At 40.4% G+C, this 12,602-nt stretch overlaps 1 protein-coding gene across 1 annotated transcript in view; it reads right to left on the bottom strand.

Annotated features, from left to right (window-relative positions):
* Positions 1-12,602, bottom strand: part of LOC109931073 (NADP-dependent malic enzyme-like) — a 169,560-nt gene that overhangs the window by 48,340 nt on the left and 108,618 nt on the right. Inside the window, exon 7 of the mRNA XM_048598202.1 lies at positions 6,588-6,691. Within this exon, the coding sequence (XP_048454159.1) occupies positions 6,588-6,691 (104 nt within the window). The remainder of the gene's footprint in view (positions 1-6,587; positions 6,692-12,602) is intronic.

The raw sequence follows: 12,602 nt of genomic DNA on the forward strand, positions 1-12,602 counted from the left end.
AATAAATAGATAATTTTGATGGTTCTTTTCATTCTCATGTGTTTAAAGAATATGGTTAGCCACGAAGTTGTTGGCTTGCTTGCCGAGCTGGCTGGTTATCGTACACACGTTTCATCACCATGCTAGGTAACGTAATCACTGCGGCCTCTGATGAAGCAATGTTGTTCTACTCCGCTTGGTATTTCTATGATCCGATCTGTTGTGTTAGGTTGTCTCATTTCCAGTTCTGTTTTGCATGGATTTGTACATGGGGTCTAATTCCACACATTTTTGATTGCATTACGGGTTGATAACCTGAGATAGGAATTCCAGTGCGTGTCTGTGGTTGGCTTGAGGTAAGACGGTCACATTGTCCCAGTTAAATTGATGGCCTTCATTGTCCGAGAGCACTGAGATGAGGGAAAGTTCGTCATGTCGTTTTCCTACTAGCTGGTGTTTGTGTATCCCGATGGCTAGTTTCCTTCCAGTCTGGCCAATGTAAAGTTTGTTGCAGTTTTTGCAAGGTATTTTGTAAACCATGTTGGTCCTGCATGTCATGGGTACAGGGTCTTTGGTCTTTGTAAGTGTTTGTTGTAGTGTGGCTGTGGGTTTGTGTGCTACCATGATTCCTAGTGGTGACAGGAGTCTCGTTGTCAGTTATATGTTCTTGATATACAGTAATTGACCAGGTGTTTCAGTCACTGTTGTAGGTCCTTGACCAGTTTGTGTGTAGGTGTGCCTGGTAGGGAGACAATGGGTCTGAGGAGCCACAACTCACTGCAACCAGAATTATGCAGGAAGGAGGAAGAGCACCTATTCAAGGTCTTTGCTAACAACTGATATCCCAACACTTCATCCGCAGGTGCCTACTAAATAGTCAACACCAAGAGGACACAGTATGCTCCAATATACTGGCCACACTACCGTATATCAAGAACATATCAGAACTGACAACGAGACTCCTGTCACCACTAGGAATCATGGTAGCACACAAATCCACAGCTATGCTACGACAAACACTCACAAAGACCAAAGACCCCATACCCATGACATGCAGGACCAACGGAGTTTACAAAATACCTTGCAAAGACTGCAACAAAAATTACATCGGCCAGACCGGAAGGAAACTAGCCATCAGGATACACGAACACCAGCTAGCAGCAAAACGACACGACGACCTTTCTCTCATCTCAGTGCACTCGGACAATGAAGGCCATCAATTTAAATGGGACAACGTGACCATCTCAGCTCAAGCCAACCACAGACACACACAGGAATTCCTAGAGGCCTGGTTTTCAACCCGTAATGCAATCAAAAACATGTGGAATTAGACCCCATATACAAACCCATGCAGAACAAAACCGGAAATGACGCAACTTAACTTAACGGACGGGATCATACAAATACCAAGCAGAGTAGAACAACATTGCTTCATTGGAGGTCGCACTGATGATGTTGCCTAGCATGGTGATGAAATGTCTGTACGATAACCAGCCAGCTCGGTGAGCAAGCCAACAACCTCATCCACAACTCGAGCTACAAATCTTCGCAAGAATGGTTAACCATATCAGACACTGGGTAAAATATCTAATACATGGAGTAATGAAAGATGGTGCATTTTTCTCAGCTTTGGTAGTTACTAAATTCTTTCTGGAGCTAGGAGATTTATCCCAGAATGACTTACAATAAGCAACCAAGGCTAGAACTATTTGCTTTGATGAAAAGTTGACATCAGAATTAAAAGCAGTGGTTAGGAGAGGAGACATAGCTGGGATAATGGCAAATCACCTGAAATTGGAAGATAAGCAAGGTAATCCAGTTTGTGATTTGACTGAATTAGCAGGAACTCAATTTCAAACAAAGCAGCATGAACAAGAAAATAAAAAGAAAAATCTTTAACTTGAACAGGAAGGAAAATTATATAAAAAATAATCTTGAAAGAGAAGCACTTCAGAGTTCAAAGGAAAGGAAAGAACATGTTAGAAAGAGAATTGAAAAAAGATAGAATATTCAAGAAGCTGGAATTAGAACCGCAATGGGAAGGAGAAAACTGAAGAGAGGCAGGAGAGAGGAAATACTGGCTTAAAAAGAGGCCTCCAACTCCAAGAAACATTCTGATGTGGAAATATACAATTCCAAACCAAATCCAAGTGGGCAGGTGTTTAAATTGGTGTAAGCCCTCTCAACATTTAATGCGAGGAATACAGAAGCATTTAAAAATTTTTGAAAAGACAGGTAAGCTGATGAGGTGGCCAACAGAAAATTAGATACTGCTCACACAAAGCAGGCTGATGGGCAGAGCTCATGAGGTTTATGTCTTGCTTTTTGAGTAAGCTTTGATAGTTGATGAGGTAGAAAAACAGAGGCTAGTCTCCGTGTGTACATGGTTGGTCTGAGGCTTAGAAATAGAAATTTCAGAATATCTGGAAGCTACCTGAGCAATTTATATAGAATTTGAGAGGATAAAGAAAAATAACTTTGATGACTGGATGAAGGGATGTAAGGTGGAAATCATATTTGAGACCCCTAGAGAAATAATTCTCATGGAAACATGGTGAAAAAAAATCACTCTTTAATTAGAAAGAACACACATAGAGAATCCAAAAGTTGCAACAGGCAAGAAAGGCAGCTGATTATGAGCTAGTCCAAAAATCCAAAATTACAATCATACCCATAAGCCTGAGAAGGTGTGAGAATCAAAGGAAGGCTAATTGTCAGGATGAGAAGGGACAGCAGAGAATGCCCCAGCATCTCTTCCTCAGGCCAGAAAGGAAGGTGCTGACAGCAGAAGTGCTGTACAAGAACCTCAGTGTTTCCATTGTCACAAGGTAGGGACCCTCAAGCGGACTGCTGCATGGTGGAAGGTATATGCATTGAACTTAGTGGGGCAAACATGGTCACTAAAAAGGAGCCTTGACAAAATGGACAATATACCAAGTTGCAGCTCTGACTACACAGCTATGAGACCAAGTGCAAACATTGCTGAGATTGCAGGAGAAGTAAAATTTATCCATACAAACTTGGGACAGCAGCAGGCCATTTGGCCCTTTGGGCCTTCTACATTATTGAACAAGATCATGGCTGCTCTGATTAAAACTTCAAATCCACATTACTATAAAGCCCTGAAAACCTTTCATTCCCCAGTTTACCACAACTCTATCCAACTGCCTTAAAAATAGTTCAAGATTCTGCTTTCACCACCTTTTCAGAAAGAGTTCCAAACAAACTCAATCCTCTGAGAGAAAACATTTAGCCTCATCTCTGCTTAAAATAAGTGACCTCTGATATTTTAAACAGTGATCCTAAGTTCTAGTTCTAGATTCTGCCATAAGTGGAAACATCTTCTCCCCAGAATTTTTTCAAGATGCCTTGGGATGTTATACATTTTAGCCACATCATCTTTTACGTTTCTAAATTCCAGCAGTACAAGTCTAACCTATCTAATCTTTCACCATAAGACTCTCATTTCACCAGTGGGGGAAGAAATTGAAGGAGTTTCCCCATCCCCAAGCTATTCTCATCCCTAGCCTTCTCCCCGCTACCCCCGATTCCTTGGGTTCTTCTCCAGGGTCCTGATGCCAACTCATCCCCTACTGCGTCCTGATATCCCCCATCTCTTCATCCCAGTTCCCAATCTCTCCCCCTCTCACCATTGCCCACATCATACCAGACAATACCAAATGTATTGACAAAGGAATCAATGAAGTCCTGCATTTCTTGTTAAAGAAAAATGGAAATTTAACCACATACAGTAGTCAACACAATCATTATTTATTAAATTGATTTGAAAATGCAGTGAATAAGTCTGAATGATCACTATCCCTTTGTATGGACCTAACAACTAAATGAGTGGCCACAGGTGCACAAGCACTTTTCTGCTGAAGTTTCCTCCTGATGCAGATTTCTAGCAGATGGCTTCTAGAAATGTTGGAAGAGAACCTAAAAGGAAGTCACATGGAAGTCCTTTGAACTGTAGAAAGTACACAGGTCAAGAAGAAAAGTAATTCTTTCCCTTTCCAGGAAATGAATCATACAGTTGCAGTAAGAAAAAAACATTATAATCAATCCATCCTGTTATGTTTCATTCAGAGTTCCTTTAGTTTCTCAATGGGATTGCAAATTGTATTTGACAGTTCTGATGACTGTATTTGTCTTCCTTGTACCCAGTTTGGTTTTTTACATGTAGGACAATAATTTTCAGTTTCTTTTAATTTTATTTCATATTACGCTTAGTATCTTTCACCCATGATATATGCCACATCTTTAGTAACTTATAGCCTCCAAAAATAGACACCTCACCACTTTACTGGGCAGTGGCCTGTCACTACCGCAAATTCTCATTGCCTCTTCCCAACATTCATACAGACCTTTGCTTTACTCACCGACGAAACTAAGACAAGGAAAATGCCCAAGATGGAACCAGTCATTGAAATAATTTCATGGATGTAGATTCATTTATGGAGCAAGGCACAAGCCTCTACCGAAATATCTGGTATTTGAAAACACTCTCTGGAATTAGTGAGTGTTGAGTAAAACATAAATGCCAAAAACATTGAGTTTTTAAAAATGCAGCTAAAGGTGCAAGTTGCGTTAGTGGCCACATAGCTATTGTTCATTGGTACAGGCTAAGTATTGAAGAATTCAGCCTCACAAATGAATTCAAACATGCCTCAAATGATGAATAAAAATGTCATAAATAAATAGAAAATATAGATTAAGTGCATTATCCACAATCTACAGCCAGTAACTCTTTGCAAGTTCTTACAAACTACGAAGGTTTCCACAGAAGGGCAAGTCAGCAGGGATGAATAGTCTCCTTCATAAGTTCTTGTCTTTATTTACCATTTTAATGTTGTACAACAAAACTTACGTGGGCATTACCAAGTAAAATTTAACAGCAAGCCACATAAAGACATTATGCTTGGTAAATGTAGTAAAGTTTATGGAGAAGTTTAAAAGAGGAGTGATCAAGAAGAGCAGAGAGATTTAGGGAGGTGCTTCCAGAAATTCGGCAATAAACAATTTTAATGCATGGCTGTCATTGGTGAAATAAAGTAAAAGAGGCTTTCACAAGAGGCTAAAATTAGAGGAGTGCAGAGATTTGAATGAGTGCGGGTCTAGAAACAATTACATATATAGGGAATGGTGAAAGATTTGAAGATGAGGATGAGAATTTTAAAACTAAGATGTGGTCAGTTAGCATCTACACATATAAAAGTGAATACGGCTTTTTTTTTGTTAATCATGTTAAAAAATAGACCTTTGATGGAGCTCACATTTTAGGGGTGTAAGGTGAGAAGTCCTGCAGGGTGCATTGGAATAATTAGCCTGAGAGATGATAAAGGCAAGGGCGAGGATTACAGCTGATGAACCCAGGCAGGGTGACAACAGGCGACATTACAGACATGAAAGCAGTCTATCTTAATGGTGGAGAGAATATGGGGCCAGAAACTCAGCTCATGGCCACAGGACACAATGTTATTGACAGTCTGGTTCAGCCCCAAACAGCAGCCAGTACAAGGGAAAAAGTTGATAGCAAGGGAACAGAGCTTGTGGTTGGGACTGGAAACAATGGATTCAGTCCTCCCTATACTTAATTGATGGAAATGTCTGTCCGTTGAATACTGGCTAACAAGCAAGCAGGGTAATAAAGCAAAGGCATGGTAACAGGATTTACCTCACATTGAGGTATATCTGAAAACACACAGGCAGAATCTGCTAGTTAGTTTATGGTTGAGGTTGCAGAAGGGCACCATGTGGTTGAGGGATTTGGAAGAAGTATTTTTAGAATCTCTAGAGATAACGATGCAGAGGTTTTAAGAGAAGCCATTACAGATGAAAGCAAAGGACTGCAAACTGGTGGAGATCTGAAATAAAAACGAAAGTGCTGGAGAAATCCAGCGTGTGTGGCAGCATCTGTGGAGAGAGACAGAGTCAATGTTTTGAGTCCAGTATGACTCTTCTTTGGAACTACAGATGATTCTCTGGCTACCACAGCGTAAATGGGAACTGAAGCACAGGGAGGGCAATCTCATCCAGTCATATGACAAAGGGGATGAGCACAGATGTGGTCAACCACATCAAAGGCTATATAGAAGTTTTGTTTTGACGGGGAAAGGACAATAACATGTGATGTAATTTGAGACTTTGATTAAGGTCTCTTCAATGTTGTGACCATGTCAGTGCAGCTGATTAGCAAATATACATTTTAAATGTAAAGACATATGAAATTTAGTCGGCTAACCTATGTTCAAATTAGTCTCTTATTTTTTGTGAGAAGCCACTCCAGCAACATATTCCTCAATCCATAATGCAAACAAAGTCCAATCCAACAAACTTCATCCTGTTAATGCTGTTGAGTGTTTCCTTTACACCTTTAAAATGACCTAGTCTTTTTGTCACTGTCATGAAAAATCTCAGATATTGAATAATGAGAACCCCATTTGATTTTCTGATATTACACAGTATATCTAAATGTGATCTGACATGATTCTCCAAATGTCTGACACATTCATATGGAATAGAAAATGGATTCAGTTGGAGTCTGCTGCCATTATTGGAATCACAGTTAATTTGTGCAGGGAGAGAGAATGGGTATAACATCCAACCTGTCTGTGACTGCTTGCATGAACTCATCAACCAATTCATCATACGCCTGCCCGCGAACTCTTTTATGTTTCAATCCAATGTAAAGTGGGTCACTGAGGAGAGTCTGGAAAAGATTAGCAACATTTAAATCTCTGCTTACTGAATATTGCTATGGTCCAAATATTGCCTTGTAATTAATTCATAATTGTATTTTTATACTTAAAAGAAATCAAATTCAAGTACATAAAACGATCCATTTTCCTATATTTAGGTTTTTTGCAGAAATGGTAATAAATTAACATCTATTTACTGGACAATACATAAATCAACAAGTGAATAAATTAGACAATGGACATTTCAATTTGTGTCTCCGCAACATCCTTGAAAAGTAAAAAGATAATTAAAACGTTACTATCGATTCCATAACAGTATTAAAAGGCACACCATAAACATGCTTAATAAAATGAGTGTAACATTCAACATGCCACACAATCATATGTTGGGGTTCTGTAAGTCTTACTGGTTAAAGAGCCTTTCATTTTTGTAGTGCGTGAAATATAACAACTAGTAGGTGAGGCAGATTGAATTGCACGAGTTTTCAGATATGTCTCATATTACTTCAGGGGCTGGGAGAACTTTCAACATAAAATATTTCCCGCAGGCAGTGTACGAAAAAGCCTATAATTTACTGCACAGTATATAAGAAACATGATTATAGTGTTCAAAACTGCTTTCTAACTAATTCCTGCTTACTGCATATAGTTGATCATATGGTTAACAGAGATCAACTACATTTCACAACAGAAGGAAAGTAGAATCAAACTTAATTAACTAACCACTTACAAGTTGTAACTAGCAACTGAATAAGTCACAAAGTCATACAGCATGGAAACCAACCCTTCGGTCCAACTAGTCTACGCTGACCGAGTTTCCTAAACTAAATGTGGTAGTGGTAGTGGAGTCAGATACTTTAGAGACTTTTAAGCCACTCTTGGATAAGCACATGGAGAATAGTAAAATGCAGGGTATGCAGGGTAGTTTGATCTTAGTAGGATAATAGGTCGGCACAATATCGTGGGACGAAGGGCCTGTACTGTGCTGTACTGTTCGATGTTCTAGATTTTTATCTAACATTTATTTTTGTCCGCCTGCAAACAAAGAGCATGCAGTATGGATGTCCCTGTCATCAAAGGGACCTGTCTTCCTGTTGTGACTAAATAGTGAATAAGTAATAGGCTTGTATAGCTCTGAACTCTTCTCAATAAGCAATAATGGAGCAGTTTGCCTTAGTGAAAGAAGATTCAGAACAGTTGCACACTGTCTCGCACTATTAGGTACTTCCTGGTGGTAAAGGAATTTGTAAGGTATGAAATTGTCAACTTGCAAAGAGATTTAATATAACTTGGAGAGGATGTGAAAAAGAGATAAAGTTGTCAACCACAACAATGATCTCTATGTCAACCAACTCGTGATGGGCAGGTTAGGGAGTTAAAGATTAAAAACTGGGGAACTATTCCCCATCACGCCATGTACGCACTACTGCCATTTTTATGCTGGCTAGTTGTGAACAATGGATGCATCCAATTGTGGATACATAATGCACAATTGTCATAGTGAAGTGACGAGCCTAATTAAAATTTAGCAGATGTTGGTAGGGTTTTCCATGGTTTAGATACCTGACAGTGAAAGGGAGAACTCAGCCACCAGTTCTAGCTGGCTGCATTTTTTGATAGAGCTCATTGTAGGTCCGCAACAACAGGAGTGTTAGCCCTCTTTCTGTTCCACCAACCCTTTTTTCACTAACCCTTGTGCCACACTCCTCCCTTAAACTCTAAACTCCCATCTCGGGTCTCCACCAGGGATCTGACAATCAGGATGGCTGTCAGATGGGGGGTGGGGGAAAGAAGAAAATGTTTATCAGTTTGTATCCAAGTCTGCGCAAAGTTTCAGACTAGCCATCATGCTCCTTTGTATCCTCCCTGCCCTGCTATAAATTAACACCAAGGTTTTCTCTTTAAAGGCTCCTTAAACTAAACACTCTTCATTATACTGTAACTTTGTTGGTTGTCAGGACTTTTTGTCAGGATTCTTGCAAAAACTAAGAAATTGTCACTGCTGGCAGCGATCATTCTGAGAGACTGGCTGCAACATCTTGTGTCTACACGTGTACAAAATAAACACAGAATTTTTACCATCAGTGGCTTTTACAGGGTGTACTATTGAGTTCCTCTCCTATGGAAACCAATAAGAAACCACTGAATTTATTGCACTTGCAATTTTTATGCAATATTTGAACATATGCCTTATTGAATGATGTATGAAATTTATAATTATTATTGAAAAACCTCGCTGATGTCAGTTGACATAGACTACTGAAGAATTTCCCTTTAACCAGAGAAAAATAAATTATCATTGCACTATTTTTTACACAATTCTAATTTGTAAATAGGTCAGATGCTGACATTAGGTCATGGATCAACCAATATTCCTTCAAATTGCAGCTGAGGGCTGGATTTTCTCTATGGAGGCTGGAATTGAGAAGGCAGAATGATTCTGGGCTCTGAACTTTTCTTCAGCGAGTGAGAAGTGTGGTGTTCATGGATCTGATTTCAATGACCCCCAGAGACAGGTTTTCTGCACAATTGGTGTCCTGAGGATGTGTAGGGGTGGAGGGATCAGAAGCAAAACAGCTGACTTTCAGGCCTCAAGTTTGGCACCAATTTTAGCCACTGTAGGGGTGTCCATCTCTGCATGGTTTAAAAGATGACAGTATCCTCATCTTCAAATTGGCCACAGCAAATGAAGAGCTGGGATTCATGGTAAGAAACAGTAATCCTGGCTAGTAAACTTTTATCACAGTTGAGTATTTTTTCACTGAACTTTGATTTTTTTGAAAATATGTTTTTTAAAAATTCATTTGTGGGATGTGGTCATTGCTGACCAGGCCAACATTTATTGCCCAACCTTAGTCACCCTGGAGAAGGTGGTGACGAGCTGCCTTGTAAAGCTCTTACGGTTTAGGTACATAACATTGTTTTTAGGGATGGAATTCCAGGATTTTGACCTAGTATAAGTAAAGGAATAGTGATATTGTCCCAAGTCAGGATAGTGTGCAGTTTGGAGGGAAAGTTGCATGAGGTGATGATCTCATGTACCTGCTGTTCTTGTCCTCCTAAGTACCTGAGGTCACGGATTTGAAAGATACTGTTGAGGGAGCCTGGGCAGGCAGCAACAGTGCAGAGGGGCAGGAGTCAACAGATCTAGCTTTTCCTTCAATATTAATTCTTGCCAAAATACCTGTACAAACTACGTCATCAATATCTTTATTCAGGCTGGATTCAGAAACTGCCTTCTCAACAAATACATGTTATTCCATTGACAGAGGGATTGGATACAAATCCAGTTTGAAGGAGGCAAGATTCCCATAGGTTCTACACACCAAGAAACAATTCTCTCAAGAAATGTGAGCAGCTGTGCTTCAACAATCATGGTCTTGGGCAGTAAATCATTGATGAGATCTAATCCCTTGGTGCAAGACTTCCTTCCTTTTAGACAAGTGATTACCCATTGCTAGTTGTCATCATGCTGATGATCACTGAACAAATGCCTACCTCCACCCCAGTTCCCATCAGATGCTCTCATACAAGAAGAGAAAGTAGCTGTGAGAATGAGAAATGAGTTTTGTGGGGAGGTGACCATAAGGCTTGGATAGGAGATGAAGCACCAGGATGAGGCTGTGTGTGGGCTGGTCAGATGGGAATACAGATGAACTCAAACTAATTATGAGATTAACATGGTCTTGTGAAGGGAAATCATGTTTAATCAATCTACTGGAGTTCTTTGAGGATTTGCTGTGGATAAAGGGGAACTGTACTTAGATTTCCAAAAGGCATTTGAAAATGTGCCACATCAAAAGTTATTGCAGAAAATGAAAAGTCATGGTATAGGGAAAGCGTATTGGCATCAACAGATGATAACAGGAAGAAGAGTAGGATTAAATGGGTCTTTTTCAGGTTGGCAGGGCCTAACAAATTGTGTGTCACAGGGATTGCAGCTGGGACCTTAAATGTTTACATTTATAAAAAATGACTGATGAAAGAACTGAAGGCATGGTTGTTAAATTTGCTGATGACATAAAGACAGGTAGGAAAGTAAGTTCTAAAGAGGACTCAAGCAAGTTACAGAAAAATTAAATAGGCTAAGTGAGTGGGGAGATATCTGGAAAATGATATAATGTGGAAAAATGCAAACTAGTCCATTCTGGCAGAAAGAATAAAAACAAAACATATTATCTAAATGGTGACAGCTTGCAGAGCTCTGAGATGTACAGGGATCTGAGTGCATGAATCGCAAAAGGCGAATATGCAGGTACAGCAGGTAATTAGGAAATCTAATAGAATGTTGCCATCTATTACAAGAGAATATGAATACTAAAGGAGGGAATTTATGCTTCATTTACAAGGCATTAGTGAGACCAGATCTGGAGTACCGTGTACAGTTCTGGTCACTTTATTGAAGGATGAATGTGAATTCATTGGAAGCAGTTCAGATGTTTACCAGGATAATACTTGGAATGGATGGATTGTCTCAGGAGGAAAGGTTGGACAGGCAAAGCATGCGTTCATTGGAATTCAGAAGAGTAAAAGGGGACTTGATTCAAACATATGAGATTGTGCCGGGTCTTGACAGGTTAGATGTGGAGATGATGTATCCTCATATAAGACAATCCAGAACTAGGGATTCACTGTTTAAAAATCAAGGGTCACCCATTTAAAACAGAGATTAGGCGAAGAACATTTATAGAGTCAGTGTTGTATAGCACGAAAACAGACCCTTCGGTCCAACTCGTCCACGCCAACCAGATATTCTAAATTGATCTAGTCCCATATGCCAGCATTTGGCCCATATCTCTCTAAATCCTTCCTGCTCACATACCCACCCAAACGCCTTTTAAATGTTGTAATTGTACCAGCTTTTACCACTTCCTCTGGCAGTTCATTCTGTACATGCGCCACCCGCTGCATGAAGAAGTTCCCCTCAGGTCCCTTTTAAATCTTTCCCCTCTCACCCTAAACCTGCGGCCTCTATTTTTGGACTCGCCTTTCCTGGGAAAAAGACCATGGCTATTCATCCTATCAATGCCCCTCATGATTTTATAAACCCCTATAATGTCATCCTTCAGCCTCTGATGCTCCAGGAAAAGTTTCCCCAGCCTGTTCAGCCTCTCCCTATAACACAAATCTTCCAGCCCCAGCAACATCCTTGTAAATCTTTTCAGCACCCTTTTAAGTTTATCTCAGAATGTTGTGCGTTGTTAGACCCCTCTTCCTGACAATGTGGTGGTAGCAGAGTCCTGGAATATTTTAAACAGAGGGTGTAAAAGGTTATGAGGAGTAAGATGGGAATGTGGGTGTGAGGTTATAAATGGAGGATCAGATTTGAGGGGCTAAATGATCTACTCCCACCCCTTGTCTTAATCCTTAACCATAACTGCCCTCCAGCCCCAGGATCAGCAGCCACACTGTCAATAGGTATTTGTCTCCATTTGCACAAACCACCACACCCTCTTCTGCCCTTCCCTCCCCATCCCACTCCTGGACTGAGCTCACTGTCTCTCTTTCTCTCTTCCCTCCAGTGTAAATCAATCTGTGGCCTTTACCAGTCACTCGGAAATTGCAAGAACTGCAGATACTGGAGTCAGAGTTGATACAGTGCGGAGCTGGAGGAACACAGCAGGTCAGGCAGCATCTGAGGAGCAGGAGAGTCGACGTTTTGGGCCTAGACCCTTCATCAGGGATGATGGTTCCTCCAGCTCCACAGTGTATCTAAAGTTTTCCAGAAGATTTGTCGATCAGATTGTGGAGGAGGTTGCAGACATGCTCACTGAGCCGGTGGGTTTGGTTGCAAGCATTTCGTCACCCTGCTAGGTAACATCGTCAGTGCGCCTATGGTGAAGCGTTGGTGTTCTGTCGCACTTGTTATTTATATGCCTCGGGGTTTGCTGGGGTGATTGGTATTATTTCCGGTTTTGTTTC

Source organism: Rhincodon typus, chromosome 6, assembly GCF_021869965.1.
Source record: "Rhincodon typus isolate 14 chromosome 6, sRhiTyp1.1, whole genome shotgun sequence".
In the NCBI taxonomy this organism is placed as follows: Eukaryota; Metazoa; Chordata; class Chondrichthyes; order Orectolobiformes; family Rhincodontidae; genus Rhincodon; species Rhincodon typus.